The 18079-nt window shown below is 45.1% G+C and overlaps 1 protein-coding gene across 1 annotated transcript in view; it reads left to right on the plus strand.

Moving 5' to 3' along the window:
- The window catches only part of TMC5 (transmembrane channel like 5), a 99896-nt gene extending 90510 nt beyond the window's left edge, over positions 1 to 9386 (plus strand). The window contains exons 18-22 of the mRNA XM_063430329.1: positions 464 to 637; positions 3629 to 3707; positions 7150 to 7239; positions 8251 to 8293; positions 8739 to 9386. Coding sequence (XP_063286399.1) covers positions 464 to 637; positions 3629 to 3707; positions 7150 to 7239; positions 8251 to 8293; positions 8739 to 9010 — 658 coding nt within the window. The 3' untranslated portion in view covers positions 9011 to 9386. The remainder of the gene's footprint in view (positions 1 to 463; positions 638 to 3628; positions 3708 to 7149; positions 7240 to 8250; positions 8294 to 8738) is intronic.
- Positions 9387 to 18079: the final 8693 nt, after the last annotated feature.

Below are 18079 nucleotides of genomic sequence, written 5' to 3' on the forward strand. Positions count from 1 at the left end.
CATCTCTACTTCCTTCCAGGCATTATCCCCTTTTATTTCAGTAGCCTTGAACTGCATAGCCACATTTTCCCTCTTCTTGCCAGCAGTTCGCGACTTCCCTCGGCTATATCACTCGTGCACATGCCTATTCATAGCGTAGAACGTCCGGCCACAATCAGGAATAGAATATATTTTGATATGTAAATTGTGTTTGACAAAATAAGCCCAAGTGTTAAGATCAAAAAGACAATTCAAACAATGAATGTTTTGGTTTTTACTATCCAGTGAGATCATTGAGTAGGATGAAGGAGCTCCTTATCAAAAAATAAATGTACACCTGTAATGCGTGTTTTAGTTCTAAAACTAAAAAGTTGTGCTACACATTAACAGCCCACTTAAGTAAAAAAGCAAAAAAACTCTACAGGGAAAAAAATGTCCCAATATCTATGCACACTGTAATATTGTACAATATTTACTTTTATAGGACTCATCCTTCAAAAACGTGTGGGCCTTTTCAAACTCTGGATACACCTTATGAATCGATTACCAACTGGGTGGCTACCATAAATTTCTTTGTAAATGCAAAATGGATCGTATGGATATATAACAACATAGTGACAAGTGTTCTCTTCTTCTACATCCTAACTTTGATTATTTTGTAAGTACACACTCATTTTATTATCTATTTTAAGCTTCAGTCTCATTAATTTATTATAATAATTGTAACGTTTTAAAGCGTCTCTGTCCGCCCCCCAGCCCAATGAATATTTCATGAGAAATCTTTAGGAAATACTCACATTGACTGTGTTGGAATTTCACTGACAATCCAATACAGTTAAAAGCTTTCATAAGGGAAAGTAGTGACTATTTACAAAGGCAGAGTTACCACGGTCAAGGTAATTTCCTCCCAGCCATAAGCAGTCATTAGACTTTAGTACATATTCCCATAAATATATTTGTGCTCGGAATTTATCTAATACGTAGTGGAATGTAGAAGAAGAAGCAAAGTTGGTTGAGGTGTGCCGAGACCAACGTACGAGTAGGCCTGTAAAAGAGGGCCCACGAAGGTGAATTGTTAATATAGATGGGTGTAGGTGGGTGGGGACAAACCGCTTGCACAACAAAGGTAAGTAGGGGGGGTAGGGTTTAAATAGGATCAGAACTCCTCCCACAAATTGAGGCCAAATGGCCTTCCAACTTGTGCTCGGAATTTATCTAATACGTAATGGAATGTAGAAGGAGAAGCAAAGTTGGTTGAGGTGTGCCGAAACCAACGTACGAGTAGGCCTGTAAAAGAGGGCAAAAAGAAGATTCAAAGAAAACACACTTTTGCAACTTTATACGGCTTGTGTACTGAAAGCTAGTAAGGAGCTTTTACTCTGATTGAGGTGTATATATATGTAACTAAGCTGAGGATTACCTGTGGCCCCATCACCTAGTGATGTGGACTGGGGTGTAAGAGCTTGGAACCACTGATGCAGCGCTTCTGCGAAAAAGAGAGACCAGCGAAGGAAGCCATGATGTAGCTTACCTTAATGGAATGTTTAGACGTGAAGTAATGGATTAGTACTGATAGTGTGTGGCTGACCTTGGATACGTGACCTTTGATGCTAGTGAGCCTGAGGCGTGCCACTAATGTAATGAGTGTAAAAATGTTGAACGTATGAGAAGGTGTGTATCAGAGATACTGTAACGTACGAACATGGGTAAGCTGAGGGACCTGAATGTTGGTCCGTAAATTAGAGACAAGCCCCTGGGTTCCCATAAATGTGAATTTTTTTGAATGATACGAAAGCAAAGTGAGGCCTTAAGGAGAAACGTAATCGTAGTGAGTAAGATTACCAATACCTGATACTGCAATGCAGGGAACCAGGTAGCCTGTAGGTTGTCGATGGCGTAGGACTTGGTGGCAATGACACAGGTCTAAGTAATGACATGTAGAAATAAATGACAAAACATGTACCGTTAAATATAATAGTAATATGGTGGATTATGATTATGAGATTGTTGTTGACATTTTGTGAGGAATCTTAGCCCAGGTATGTTTTGAAGTGTAGAGCCCACTTTGGGAGGTGGGGGGTTGTATGAGGCCGTGGAGGCTGAATGAGGCCTCAAGGGAAAACGTAAAAATAGTAAACCTTCTTACCTGTTACCGAAATGCAGTATACTGGGTACCTCTTCTTGGAGCTCTGTTTGAAGAAAAGTACAAGTAGTAGCAAGGTGGTGTAGGTTTGTGTGATTGATGTTTTAAACACCGTGAGGAATCTCAGAACTGGCCTGTTAGAAGTTTTGGACCCACTTTGGGAGGTGGGGAGGCTGAATGAGGCCGTGGAGGCTGAATGAGGCCTCGAGGGAAAAATATCTGGTAAACCTACTTACCTGATACAGTAATACAGGGTACTGGGATACAGCTTCTTGAAGGCTGATTGGAAAAAATGAAGGTGTATTATATACGTAAATTATAAAAGAAAGAGTCAAACTGTGCCTTTAAGTAGATTGCCCTGTGAAAAATAGATGTCCCACAATTATGTGACCATGGACGATTTTTTTATTTTTTATTTTTTTTTAAACACATATATTTCACCCAGTGGTGACTTTAAGGGCCATATAATAAACTTAACATCATGTAGGAAAAAAATGTATGTGAGTGCTTGGTATAAGTAGACCTAACTAGATATTTTATAGTAGATTAGTAAATTTAAACACTGTAGTCCTTTCGTTCAGTTAACCGAATGAACAAGAGTACTATAAATAGAAAGAACTCCCGCATTCGGTAAATGGAACACACAAAAGGATTTAAACGAAAGCCAATTGAATAATCAGCTGCAGGCTGTAACGTGTAAAGAAATGAAAGGTTACATGAAAAAGCTATTTGAACGTGTTTGGCTGAACGAACGTACAAAAGAACAGACGAATGTAGGGTAAGTGTGCACGTACGGTACATAGAATTAAACGAAAGTAAATGAAAGCGTGTGTATTCCGCGTTCGGCTGTTAGCCGCACGAACGCGGAAGTACACGAACAGCGTAACAGCGCGAATAGGTAAGTAATGAAGGGAGCCTATTCCTGTGTTTTTAGGCCCGAATGTCAGAAATAGCCGAACGCTATTTCCCACGTTATGCTTACGTGGATGTGCCGGTCTCGTGAACGGAAGCCGGGTAGCAAGTAGGGAAGTCGGGTAGAAGCCGGTGGACGGGCACGGAAGACGGAGGTAGGAGCTGTTGGCGACGGACTGTTTACTGGAGACTGACTTTGGCGGGAGCAACTGACCGGAAGTGCTGGTTGCTATGGTGAAGACAAACAGCTTGCACAACAAAGGTAAGTGGGGGGTAGGGTTTAAATAGGATCATAACTCCTCCAACAAATTCAGGCCAAATGGCCTTCCAACATATATTAATTAAAAAAAAAAAATTTTGGTAAGTGCTGATACTAACTTACTACAGGTATTGGTTATATTGAAAGGAGATCTCCAGAAACATTTAGGGGTCCAACGCGTGGTGCAAAAAATAAAATGTCTATTCCAATTCAATCAAAGGAATAAACATGTATCCCAATGCACTTCCTCTGTTAGCATAGAATGTGATGCTACATTATAATCTATTCATATCACTGTGTCTGATTGATATATACAAAATAAAATATTGTTTCAGAATCATCTCCTATCTCTATATGCAAATCGTACGAGGTCGGAAGATAATGGTGAAACACTTGCTAGAGCAGATTGGCAATGTGAGTATAAATTTCTGTATATAGGTGTTTCTGATATAATTAGATTTACCAAAGGAAGCATGTTGGAGTAGAGATTGTAGCCATATAAGTCCAGTGATGCAAATGTAAAATAACAGATACAATTAGTAATTAGTAATACCTTTTTTCTTTTCTGCATCAATACAATCAGTAAAACTTTTGTTTCATACAAATAATTTCGTACTAAATAAAAATTAAATTTGTCAATCTTGAATTACGTCCGCAAACCACGCGTTTTCAAACGAAATTCGTTAAATTGTTGCCCAGTCACTAGTGCAATAAGGGGGGACCTGGCACAGGTTAAATCCTCCCGCATGCCCCTACCTGTGCCAGGTGCCCCCGTGTAGTAGGGGCATGTCGCCTAAACAGTGAGGAGCCAGTGGCTGCTCGCTGCGAGTAAAAACTGGATATAAAAATCAGTATTTTATATAGAAGTGATACAGAGCTACGGTCAGAGTACATGTGTCAGGTTCTTACACTGACAAGCAAGACTTTTTTTCTTTATTACCGTCCCTTAAAATGCAATTCCTGTTTGTCACCTCTCGTGTCCTCCCTAGTCACTAGTCTCATCAGACTCCCCTGTATCATTTGTAATTAAGTTCTGCTATAAATGGCCACACCCAACAAAGTAAGGGGGCCTTTATATTGAAGTTGGTGTTCATACCAAGGACTTCAGATCCTGGCTCCTGTAAGAGAACTTGTACTTACCTTTATTTCATCCTACATGAATTGCTACAAACTTACTCCTTACTAATTTGGATTATTATCAACTCTCCTGTACCTACCTACTTTATACAACCCTGCTTCATACCAACCTGGATTATACACATCTCTGCTTTAACCTGCCTACCTGATTCATTCAACCCTGCACCATACCTACCTGGATTATTATTGCATTATCCTGCCTACCTAGATTAACACAACCCTGCGAAACTCACTATCTGGACATTGCTGAACATATTGATATCTAAGGTGTTCCTTTCATTCCTGACTCTTTTTAGTTACTAATTTCTGTCTTGTTATTCCGACTATACTTTCTCCAGCTTATTATTTTGCACACTTGGTTATTTTCTATATAGGGCATATTGCATTAACGTTTATTTCTCCCTTTCCTTGTCCTTATTATCTTCTACAAGTTACCGCTATAATGCCAAAAGCAGTAAATAAAGCCACTTCAGTTAACCCTGGCAATCGTCTCCTATCTGACCTGATCGAGAACATGACCACATGTAACCAAAAGTTTTAGTAAAAACTATAACAATGTTGCAATATGAAAAAGGTAGCTATGTAGATTTAAATAGCTACTTTTTACACGTACTCTTACCATAGCTCTAACATTTATATATAAGATACATTTATATCCACTTTTAAACAAAAGCTGAAATATTGTTTATATATCAGTATGGGTGTCCCTATAAACCCCATATTGATAAAACGGAGGTTAAATCCTCCCGCATGTCGCGAGTAGGGACATGTCGCCTAAACACCACTGGCTGCTCGCTGTCATTTAAAACTACTAGTGACTGGGCAGCTATAAGCCCCCCCCTATAAAAGTGAACTTTTTTCCAGCGCCGTGCAAGTCTGCCGGCGCTGGCTCCGTCCTCTTAGTGACCATCACAATGGATGATTTTTAGCCAATCCAATGCTTTCCCATAGGAAAACGATTGGATTAGCTAAAATCCGCATGAGGGCGGGCAAAATGCAGTTTTGGCCCAGAAGGACCTCCTCATAGAGATGTATTGAATCAATGCATCTCTATGAGGAAAATTCAGCGTCTCCATGCAGTGTGTGGCTGACCCAGGAAGCACCTCCAGTGGCCATCTAAGGAGTGGCCACTTGGAGGTGTCCCTAGTGGCAATGTAAATACTACATTTTCTCTGAAAAGTTAGTGTTGGCATGAAGGGAACGATTATACTCACCAGAACAACTACATTAAGCTGTAGTTGCTCTGTTGACTATAGTGTCCCTTTAAGTAATAGTGCATAAAAATCAACATTTAAGAGACAGATGGCAATAGATGCACTGGTTGAGACCAAAGCATCATGGGAGTGGCACAAAAGATTAATGATAATAAAAATAACATTAAAAATCATATTAAAGTGGATACCGAGGCAAAAGAAAAAATCACCAATCAGAATTCGCTCCCTGAAGTGGTAATAGTGGCTCTGAGACTTACCCAGTCATCCGATGAGGCCAAAAGTCCTCTCGGGCATTGTATGACATATTGAGAAAACAGCTGAATGAGTGTGCAGGAGCTGTTGGCTGAAGTCACCATCCGGTATACTTGGGACACTCTGCAGTGGCTGAAGTGAGCTATAGTCATTTTGCCTTGTTATAGGAGGCAATAGAAGGAGGTACGTTTCGTCCAGTAATCCGCTGTTCCAGTTTCGCCATGGTAGAGGACTGTGGTATGATAGACTGTGGTAGAGTATGTCATCTTATGAAGGTTGCTGCACCTAGTCGATGAGCCTGCACAGTAGCTGTAAAGACCCTGTAGAAATAAACGGCCCATGAGCCCTAAACATAGAGCTAAATCTAGCGATCCACATAGAGTTCAGACAAGGTGCTCCCATAATACCTTTTTTAATGAACTTTCCCAAAAAGATTGCCATTGCAATATTCTGTTAGTCCAATAAAAACCATATGACAAGATACCAATTTCATCGGTCTTTTTACATCGTTTGTTAATATATCTGCAGAGGAATGGAATTAAAGGAACTTTCCAAGGATAATAACCATTACAGCCCTTTGTAGCGGTCACAGTACCAGAAGTTCCCTCATACCATCTTGTGGTAAATGGTCAAATCGTTTTACAGTTTGACAACTTACCTGGTCCAGCTGGGTGCCCAGGACCACAGTCCCTGCTTCTGGTCTTTTTCCAGCAGGAGAATCTGATTAGCTCTGCAGAGCTAAGCAGGGCTATACAGGTCTGTATTTATTGGAGAAGATGGACTGCGAATGTGGTGCAGGTTCCCTTGGGACCAAGATGGTTGTCAAAGTATGTTTAAACAATTTGACTGTCCCATGGAACATCGGCAGGGCACTGCTGGCACCGTAATCACTGGAGTAATTAAGATGCTTGGAGCGCTCCTTTAAAGTAGGAAGCACTGCCAGGTTTTTAGTTTAGGTAACCAGCTCCGAACCCCTGCAATTTCCTCTTCTTCCTCCTACTAGACAGTCACTGTGAGTGTGCTTAGTGGCAAAGAACAGTATGACTCCCCAGTACTGCAGGGGTTACACTGTAGAGCAGAGCATTGAAGGTTGGACTTGATGGTTCTCATCCCCTCAAATGACCCAAGTTGGAAAGGTGGGCATAAGATAATTCTAGTTTAAAGTTTGGGGTAAGGAGTAAGCATAAAATGTTAAATCCGATTTTAATTTTCTTCTTATTCACTTACACTTCCTTGGTTTATGTTTTTTGCAGGAAGGAAATGATAAAGTTTTTCTACTCAAAGAATTACGGAAAACTCACAATTTACATGCAGCACCCGTAATTGTCCCTTACGAGAAACAGGTATATTTGCATTATAAACATAGAAAATGTAATTGTGTATTCAGGGGAGCTGAACCGCTGGGTGGGAGTACCTTGAATATTTCTCAAACTACGGCCACAATTCGATCCCTTAAGGATGGAGGCCATTCTAAAAGTTCTGACCAAAACAAAATCTAGAATTTGAGCTATATGTTTGTTCAACCATAATTTACCTCCCCCTTTTTTCCCCCCTCTCTCTCTCCTCCCCATCTCTCTCTCTCTCCCCATCTCTCTCTCTCTCCCCATCTCTCTCTCTCTCCCCCATCTCTCTCTCTCTCCCCCATCTCTCTCTCTCCCCCATCTCTCTCTCCCCCATCTCTCTCTCTCTCCCCCATCTCTCTCTCTCTCCCCGTGTCTCTCTCTCCCCCTCTCCCCGTGTCTCTCTCTCTCGCTCTTCCCCCTCTCCCTCTCCCTCCCTCTCCATAATATAGTCATTATATGTTTTAGTGCTCTAAAACACTCCTATTTGTGTTCAGCAAAGTCTCCCGAATACAACAGTACCCCCTATGTACATGTTTTATGAGGTTTTAGAAAGTTACAGGGTCAAATATAGGGCTTGCAAATTAAATTCTCTGGACTTTCTGCCTGGGTTGTCAGGCAGGTTCCTCAATATACAGTATAATAAATAAAATTATATAAGTATGTGAAAATAATAGATAAATATGCATGTAGAATTAAAATATATATTCTTTCTTCACCTCTTGTATCTCTTAATATGTCCCAATCTATAACTGTATGAGTGTTTTACGAATAAGTTGGTGCTATATAAATAATAGAGTAAAAATGTTTGGCCAAGTCCAAGCCAGGAAAAAAGAATGCATGTAAGCCAGAGTTCACTTAGTCCTATTCTGTAACTTTAATTTTTATTTAGTTTTATTTTTTTAAACCATGGGATCAATTAGAACATTTCTTTTTCACCAATACAAATGACAAATTAAATGTTCTACATACTGTAATTGATACCTGAAATAATCTGAATTTTTTGTTTTGCAGTCTCCACCTTCCCAAGGAGTTCAAGAGTTTCATATTGCCAATGGTAAGATGGAAACTGTGTGGCATCAATGACTATTTCCTGTTTGGCATCATTTTATTAATTCTGATAAAGTGTTCTAACTAGACACATTAACAATGACCAAAATTACACTTCTGGGAACCTCTTTATTTTTTTTTTACTTTTTGTTAAACCACAAATCGCACTACTCCGATTTCTAGATCGGTCTACTAAAGTAGTGGCAGCATTAAAGATACACTGCAGGCACTCTAACCATTTCATCTTATTGAATTGGTTGTAGTGCTTGTAGTCCCCTGACACTGACCCTCCAGACACTATATGCACTCTGTGATGAAGCAATTATGGTTCCTATAGTGTCCCTTTTTAATAATACATCCTACTCTCGTAAACCACCACTAGCTGACCTTAAGAGCTTGGAAGAGTTAGATCTTCATACTTAATCTGAATGTAAATATTTGATCCTTTTCAGAATCAAAGACATCTTTACAGAGAAGTGGAAGCATTGGTGCTACAGATGCCCTTGCACTTGCCATGATGGCTAGGCATGAAGCAGAGCTGGAAGGGGATACCCAAGCAGCAAACGAGCGAAACCTCCGTGCCAGTCGTGGAAAATCAGATGCTATGGCAATGATAATGAGAGCAAGGCAGGAAGCCGAAGCAGAGGCCACAGGTCAATCTGGAACTTCAGAAGCTCTGGCAATGGCAATGAGAGCAAGGCAACAAGCTGAAATGGACCGGTAGCCACTCAGCAAAAATAAATTCAGCACTTTGACTCGGATGAATGACCTGGTGGCAATTTTAAACTAAATGACTGAGACTCGAGACACAAACTTAAGCAGATGTCCGTTAAATGACGTTAAATAATCTACTGCAGCACATATGTGTTTTTAATGCCTGTAAATGAGTATTTTTTGTATACAATGCATTCATCTATAATTAATTTTGTAGACTTTTAATGTCTCACGGAATAATGAGGACATGTTGTTTACAAGGAATTCTATGACTTTTACAGGCAAGCAATGTACCATTAAACCTCCGATCCCAACATGCTGTAAATTAACTATTAATTTTTGTATTATAACTATAGTATTTATTAAATCAGATACATTTTGATGTATTTTGTTTTTAAAAACATGAGTGTATTTCTCCATGTCTTTCTTAAAATGAATTTGTGTGGTGAGTGTTCCACCAACGTTATCTACTAATCAATCTGGGCACCTTATTGCTACAATTGGCATTGCATACCTACTACAAATACTTTCTGCAAGTCTACATGAAAAGCATTGCTGCCAATCAGATACAGTTTGCTAGAACTGACCCTGTTGATGTTATAATGGGTACACCTTGCCTTTTAGATGGCATTGTACTAGGTAGTAGGTCAATAGCGTTTGGTCTGTTAGGATGCAAAGACTCTGCATGGACTTTGTTGAAAACCTCTTACCGATGGATACGGAGGTGAAACCGTACTGGATAAGGGAGCAGCTATGGGTACATTTATTGTTCATAGAGGTTTAATAGATAGGAGGCATTTATGACTATCAATTCCCAATACACAAATCTCCTCCAGAACCAGATCTATGTGTGGATTATCACAGCCAACCAAGGGAAACAGAGTATGATCGGACACGAAGGAGCGGAAAACATTCTCTTTATGTAGAGCTCCTATGGACAGGGTTAAAGAACATATTTCATGAGTGATAATACGTTTGTTGAGAGGTCTACCATGTATGGTCTTAATGACCAAAGGTGTGGACTTCTCCTTAAAAGGTATCTGGTGTAGAGCAACATAATCATCATATATTAAATTCTCTGCGGTGCCAGAATCTACAAAAGCAATACAGGATATTTCAAGTGGTGGTAACTGAAAGGTGTAATCTGCTCTGAGGCATACCAGGGGACATTTTCACAACACCTAAGGATGCTCCCCTGACTGGTCTTCTGGATGGACTGGGTAAGCTCTACGTGGGTCCCTTTTTTCTGTAAAAATAGACTGAAGCCCTCATTTCTCCTATGTTGCTTTTCAGCCTCTGATCACTTTGTTACTCCTGGTTGCATGGGTTCAGGTTCCGTTACAACTGCAGGAGTGAGAGTAGTAAAACAAAGAACCTGAGGAACAGAAGAATGCTTGGATCTATTATGAGTCTTCTCTCTTTGCCTGAGCCTGTTATCAATGTGCATAATGCATGCTAGATAGTCTTCCAACCTGTCCAGTAGGTCGCTAGCTGCAGTCTCATCTAAGAGAGTTTTAGACAGGCTCTCAGAAAACTTTGGCTGCATGGGAATGCAAGTGCATTAATCAACTAATCCAATACAGAATAACTGCCTTGTTTAATACACATCAATGCTTTAGCGGCATTTTTCTCTCTACTGAAAGGATCAAACATTCTCCTGAATTTCGTAATAAATTCTGTGTCATTGTAAGCTACGGACCTTCTACTCTTCCATAAAGGATTAGTCCAAGCAAGAATCTTCCTGTCAATTGCTTCATTGTCTATCTTATCTTTGCCATATCAGTAGAAAAGATCAGATGCTTTAAAGTGGTACTCTGATTGAAGCTAATCTCCCCCAAATTGAGAAGGATGACCAGTTGATAGAGGGTGTATTATGAGAGGAGGACTCGGCGGCAACAACAGCCTGCTGGTGTGAGAAGCCGGATTAGTCTCAGGTTGAAGATAGGCAGTATGGTTTAATAACATCGTAAAGACTTGGGCGAACTGATACATGTGATTATCAAGTTCCTTAACCGTAGTCTCAAATGTTGACTTTTTTTGTTTTTTTTTACTTAAGTCTGCAGGGTCCATGGTTCCTTCGTAGTGTCAAGATGACCCCAGCACCCAAGTTAACTATGCAAAAGCTTATAAGGAGAGGAGACTAATGCTTATTATTGGGCCTTATAGTGACCGGACTTAATAGGGACCTGTCTGCTATCATTGTGGCATGTCGTCCTGAGGTTAAGCATAGTCGTAAGCTACGCGTGTGGTTATAGGGTGTATGGTCGGTAGAGTGGTGTACGTCAGGGGATAGGTTAACATCGTGTGGTAGGTTGACGCTACTTCGTCGGGTTAGTGAGATGTTTTCAAAGTTGTAGAGTGCTTAGGAGTCGTTAGATGTTGTGGTCGTGGGGAGCCGTCTGAGACATGTTGGTGATGGGTGGAGCAGCCCAGGGGTCAGCCTCTTGGATCGGTTTTCAGTTGATTGTGTGTATGTCAGGTCTGGTCAAGTTACCTGGTTACGTCCGTCTGTCCCACCCATCAGTCATGGCTTGGTGTTCCCGATCTGGGGGTCCGTCTTCAGTGACCATCCCACCCGGTTGCCCCCCTTTTGTGTGCCCCCTTCCCCTCATGTTCCCCATATGTACGCCTGTTTGGACTGTGGGTTCTCCTCTCCCTCTGCGTCCCTGTTTCGTCTCTGCAGGGCCTATGACTGGAGGGGGGGGAGGGGATGTGGGTCAGGGAGCTGGGGTAGGGAGTAAGGGGGAAAGGAAGAAAGAGGAAAGAAGGAGGAGAGGAAGAAGAAGAGAAGGAAGGAAGAGAGAGAAGAAGAAAAAGAGAAGAAAAAAAAAGGGGAGGAGGAGGGGGGGGGAGAGTGTAAAGGTGCCTGTATCTTTTGTGGTCTATGTGGGGGTGGGGGGGTCTAGTGCCTCCCTAGTTTCCCGCTTCTGGGTGGTGTCCGTCCCTGGCCGCTGCGGTTTGTCTTCGGGCTATATAGGTGCACCAGGGGAACCAGGTGATAGCGCATTTGTCTCCCGTGCTGTGCAGCGACGCAATGAGGTTTTCCATGCTATATATGTCCTCTACCCGGTCCATCCATTGCTCCACGGTCAGTGGCTCCGCCGCGCGCCATTTGGTAGGGATGAGAGATTTCGCTGCATTAAGCAAGTGTTTGGTTAGTGAGCGTTTGTAGGTGGCGATGGGAAGTGTGGTGTGGTGGAGTAGCATCGGTAGGGGCTGGAACGGTAGTTCCGGATCTGCTATGCTCTTGATTTTGGAGTGAATTTGCTTCCAGTACTGCCTGATTTTGGGGCACGACCACCAGATGTGGATGTCAGTCCCTCCCTCGGCTCCGCATCTCCATCAGATGTCAGGGATTTCGCTGTTCATGCAATGTAGCCTCGCTGGGATCCTATACCAGTTGACCATAATTTTGTAGTTAAGTTCCTGGATTTTTGAGCTGAGTGTGCCTTGGTGTGCTAGTACGTGGATCTTCTCCCATTGTTGGTCTGTTATTGTTTGGTCTGTAGCTTGTTCCCAGAGAGACATGTACCGCGGTGGTGCGCGTGGCGTGGTCGTGAGCAGCATAGAATAAAGGAGCGTCATTCCCTTCAGCGGTCGATCTCTGGCTACGGACATATGTTCGAAGGCGGTTAGTTCTCTATGGAACAGGTGTTTGCCTGTCGTGGTTCGGTGAAAGTGCTGAATCTGATGGTAGCGGAACCTGTGAGATGGTGCCTTCTGGGATCAGCTCCCTTAGTGGTTTCAGTCTTGTTGTGGAGCATAGGCGCTTCATATAGGTCCAGTCCGTGCCCCCGAGGCCGGCCACGTCCTTGGATCGTAGGCCTCCTGCGACATCAGGGTTGTGGGTTGTAGCTGTCAGAGGGTCTGGCGTCGTGGTGAGTCCGCCTGTCAATCGGGTGGCCCAAATAAAAGGGTTTTGGGTCATTTTGGGATCTTCTAAGGGGTACGTTGTCCATACTGCGGATGGTAGCTTTTGGGCCCCTGGTTGTTCTCCAATTCCCGCCAAATTTTGTCTGAACTTAATGTGTGCCAGTCCACCAGTCGTAGTAGGTGGGTAGCCCTGTAGTAGTGAACTATCGAGGGGAGTCCCAAGCCCCCATGCGTTTGGGCAGAGACAGGAGTGCCCCGTTAATCCTGGGCCATCCCGTTTTCCATACAAATCTTATTATTGCAGTAATGAGCATCTGAGAGAAGGCTTTGGGTATCATGATTGGGATAGTTTGGAATAGGTAGAGGAGTCGCGGAGGCAGGTTTAACTTCAGGGCATTGATTCTCCCAAACCAGGAGATGCACAGGCCGCCCCAGGTCATCATTGTCAGGGTACTCACCTGTTAGACAGACAGCCAGACGTGGCCGCTCCTGGAGTTCCCAACAGGGGACTTGAACCGGGGAACTTATCAGTCCTAGTCCCACAGCAGCTTTACACAGAGACTACTGATTCCGGTCTTGTTCATCCTGGCATGGTTACTACACCGGGGGCTGCACCTTGACTTGTCTGTGTCTCACCTGACTCTGATCGATCATCAGCAGGGTATTTAAACCCAGCCTCGCCCTGTGCTCAGTGTCAAGTCTTTGATCTAGTGTTCCTGTGTCGTACCAGTGTTCCAGTTTATCTGCTTCGTATATTTGACCTCGGCTTCTGACTACGTTTATTCTGACCTCTGGCATCCCTTGACTTCGGCTACTCCTCGTTGTTCCTGACCTCTGGCACCCTTTGACCTCGGCTATCCCTCGACTATCCTGCTGGTTCTGTCCTTGCCTGTCCTGCGTATTTGGTACTGCATCCTGCACAGCCCCCGTGCACAGACCCACAGGCCAGGTGAATTCTTACCTGACCACCTCGGCCTGTGGCTATCTGCAAGGATGAGCAACATATCTGCGCTACAGACTCCCAACTCAGGTAAGACCCTGACAAAAGACTTGACCAATATGGAGTCCGCAGAAATGTGCTCACCCTCACTCCAGCAAGTGTCCAGCCTGGCCCAGACTGTTTCGGAGTTGCAGCAAGAAATTTTTTCTCTTAAAGGCGCAGTACATCCAGCTCCGGAACCCTTTGTCATCATGCCCGACAGATTTGATGGTAACTACACGTCCTTTCAGTCATTCAGGATGGATTGCGAGGTATTGTTTTCTTTAAAGCCTCGAACTTACGCCACGGATTTCATCAGGGTCAGAGCGGCTATCAACCTGTTGTCTGGACGCATCAAAGTTTGGTCTTACCAAATGTTGCAGAGGAAGAGTCCTGCCCTTGTCAGCTGGGAATCCTTTATTATTGCTATGGACTCACAGTGCAGGACCACTAAGCCCAAGCCAGCTCCACCTACTAAAAAATCGCGGAGTCTACGTAACCAAGGAACCGAGTACTATCACCACACCCCAGTGATGCCCTCTTATGATCCAGTTCCCAGGAAAACTCCAGAGGTATCCTGTGTTCCACTTGATCCTGAGGAACCTATGCAAATTGGACGTGTCCACTGCAAAGTCACACCTCGGGAGAGGGACCGAAGGAGAAGCCATGGTCTGTGTTTTTACTGTGGAGAAGGAGGACACTTCATCACGCTTTGTCCTGTTCGCCCTCCTAGACCTCCAGCTCTCCGACTGGGTAATAATTTCCTTCGTCCAGTGTACACCGCATATCAGCCTAAAGAGCTACAAGGGAGCCGTTATTCCTGCCCAGGCTTGGCTTCCATGGAAAATGCTATACCTCCTGCTCCAGAGTCGTCTGCATCTACTACCAAGGCTACTTCCTGTAGTACCACCACTACTTCCTGCCCACTTGAAAAGGATTTACCTATGGATTGTGTCATTGCTTCTAATGGCACTACGGTCTGTAAAAAAGACCTAGAAGTGTTCGAAAAAGCACTGCTAGCTACGAGCACTGTTCCTGCCGAAGTTGTGGAAGTTCTTGCCACCTGTACCCGGAACCTAAAAAACCTGGACAGATCGTCAGCCGTACCAGAAGCTGGTACTGGGAAATCCCAAGCTAATAAGGGATTCCATACTGAGGACTTTCACTATGGGGACTCGATGGATTCTGATAGTGACTCTGGAGAGGCGGATTATTTCGATGAAGAACCTACTTACGCCCAGAGGTCGTTTTTAAAGGGGGAGGTACTGTCAGGGTACTCACCTGTTAGACAGACAGCCAGACGTGGCCGCTCCTGGAGTTCCCAACAGGGGACTTGAACCGGGGAACTTATCAGTCCTAATTTCTACCTCTGAGCCACAGCAGCTTTACAGAGAGACAACTGATTCCGGTCTTGTTCATCCTGGCATGGTTACTACACCGGGGGCTGCACCTTGACTTGTCTGTGTCTCACCTGACTCTGATCGATCATCAGCAGGGTATTTAAACCCAGCCTCGCCCTGTGCTCAGTGTCAAGTCTTTGATCTAGTGTTCCTGTATCGTACCAGTGTTCCAGTTTATCTGCTTCGTATATTTGACCTCGGCTTCTGACTACGTTTATTCTGACCTCTGGCATCCCTTGACTTCGGCTACTCCTCGTTGTTCCTGACCTCTGGCACCCTTTGACCTCGGCTATCCCTCGACTATCCTGCTGGTTCTGTCCTTGTCTGTCCTGCGTATTTGGTACTGCATCCTGCACAGCCCCCGTGCACAGCCCCACAGGCCAGGTGAATTCTTACCTGACCACCTCGGCCTGTGGCTATCTGCAAGGGTGAGCAACACATCTGCGCTACAGACTCCCAACTCAGGTAAGACCCTGACAATCATATCTTTTTGCAGCGTGCGGAGAATGGGTATAAAATTCTCCTGGTAGAGGCGTGTTGTGTCTCCGGTGAGCCAGATACCTAGGTATTTGATCTTGTCCATGCACCATCTAAATGGATACTGCGCTCGGAGATGGGTTGTGTCTGCGGTGGGTAGATTGAGTGGGTAGGCTTCCGATTTATCAGTATTGAGCTTTAGGTTGGAGAGAAGTCCATATTCCCGGAACCTTACTAGTAGGTTCGGTAGTGAGATGAGTGGGTTGGCAAGGAAGAAGAGGAGGCCGCGACTCTCTGTTCCAGTCCATTGCAGGTGAGGCCTGTTATTCCCCCATCCCGTCTGACCGCCCAGGGAGGGCGTTCCAGGGAGAGGGCAAACAGGAGAGGGGACAGGGGACACCCCTGCCTCGTGCCATTGCGGATGTTGAATGGCTGCGATAGGGCACCGTTGATGCGTAGGCGGGCTGTGGGTGTCGTGTAGAGGGAGGTTATCCACCTCAACATGTGTGGCCCGAATCCCATCGCACGGAGCGTCACCAGCATGAATCGCCAGTCCACCCGATCGAATGCCTTCTCAGCGTCGGTCAAGAGGAGGAGGACCCCCCGCCGGCCGCCCCCCACCATGGATCACGTTGAGGGCTCTGATGGTATTATCGCTGCCTCCCTGCCGGGGATAATCCCACCTGGTCCGGGTGCACCAGGTCTGGCAGCGCGCGCCCGACCCGCATTGCCAGTATTTTGGTGAACAATTTCAAGTGCGCGTTGAGTAAGGAAATCGGCCTGTAGCTGGAGCAATTCGTCAGGTCCTTTCCGTCTTTTGGGATGAGTGAGATGGTGGCTGCCAGCATGTCTTGGCAGGTGGCTGCCGTCAAGCAGGTGGTTAAGGCTACCTAGGAGGTGTGGCAGCAGAATGTCTTGGAATTTTTTATAATATGCTGCGGGGAGGCCGTCTGGGCCAGGCGCCTTGTGAGCTTTGGCGATCTTGAGGGCTTGTTTGAGTTCCTCCATGGAGTCCTCTTCCATTGTAGCCCTTTGTTCGTCTGTAAGGGATCGGGACACATGTTGTTCTAGGTAGGATGCGATTTTGGTCTTGCGTCTCACCTGGGCAGTTGCCTCCCGAGCCGTTGGTATGTTATAGAGTTCTGTATAATAGTGGTGGAAGGCCTTCGCTATTCTGTCAGGCAGTTGAGTGAACTTACCGGTGCGATCGCGGATCTTAGTGATGTGTGAGAGTCTCCGTTCCCGCTGCAGTCGCCTGGCCAGGAGTCGCCCGCATTTATCAGAGTTACGGATGGTTCAGAGGAGGCCTTGTGAGAGTAGCTGTCTGAGGTTCCTACGTGCTTCCAGGAGTTCTTTGTAGGTGTCTTCCGATAGGTTGGTCTTATGGAGAGTTTCAAGTGTTGCCACTTGTTGTGCAAGTCACGTGGCCTCTTGCCGTTGGGACTTCTTCCTATGGGTGCAATAGCGTATGAGATGGCCCTGGATCATGCATTTGTGTGCCTCCCATATTGTCGGAGGTTCCACGTCTGGAGTGGAGTTCTCCTCGAAGTACCTCTGTAGTGCGTCTCTCATCTCCGTGGTCGCTTCCAGCTCTTCCAAGACTTGTTCATTGAGCCTCCACTGCCTTTCCCTTGGTTTGTATAGCGGGGAGGCGATGCTGGTCCAGACCGGTGGGTGGTCGGACCAGGTGGCCGTTCGAATCTCACTGGATTGCAGGAGCGAAAGAAACTCTATGGGGAGGAAGATATAGTCCAACCTACTGTAGTGATTGTGAATTGTGGAGTAATATGAGTAGTCTCTTTCTGTCGGGTGAGCCACCCGCCACGAGTCCGCCAGCCCTGAGTTCTTGAGGGCCATGAGGGCCTTACGTTGGTAAGAGGCTGGGAGCGAGCTAGTTCCCAGGGACGTGTCTAGGCGCGGGTCTAATGCTAGGTTAAGATCCCCTGCTAGGATTAACATGCCCTCCCTAAAGCGTTCCAGGGTGTGCAGCGTGCGTAGCAGGAATTTATGTTGCGCCGTGTTGGGTGCGTAAACACACGCCAATGTGTAGAGGTGTCCAGCGATCGTGCCCTTCACGAATATATAACGGCCTTCCAGGTCTGCTAGCTCAGAGTGGCTCTGGAAGGGTACCGTGCGGGCAATGAGGACCGCCACCCCAAATGTCCCCACATGGTGCATTGGGCAGAAACAGGGTGCCAGGATGTATCCCTCCCCACCAGCCCCCAACCCTGCAGCGGGCCCGACGTGAGGCGCCGGTGGAAGCCACACGGTCCGCTCCCCCCAACGCATGGTAGGACCGGTAGCTAGGAGCAATGGGGGGGGACGGGCGGGACCCCCCAGGCCAATAACA

The sequence above is a fragment of the Pelobates fuscus genome, chromosome 8 (genome assembly GCF_036172605.1).
Source record: "Pelobates fuscus isolate aPelFus1 chromosome 8, aPelFus1.pri, whole genome shotgun sequence".
In the NCBI taxonomy this organism is placed as follows: Eukaryota; Metazoa; Chordata; class Amphibia; order Anura; family Pelobatidae; genus Pelobates; species Pelobates fuscus.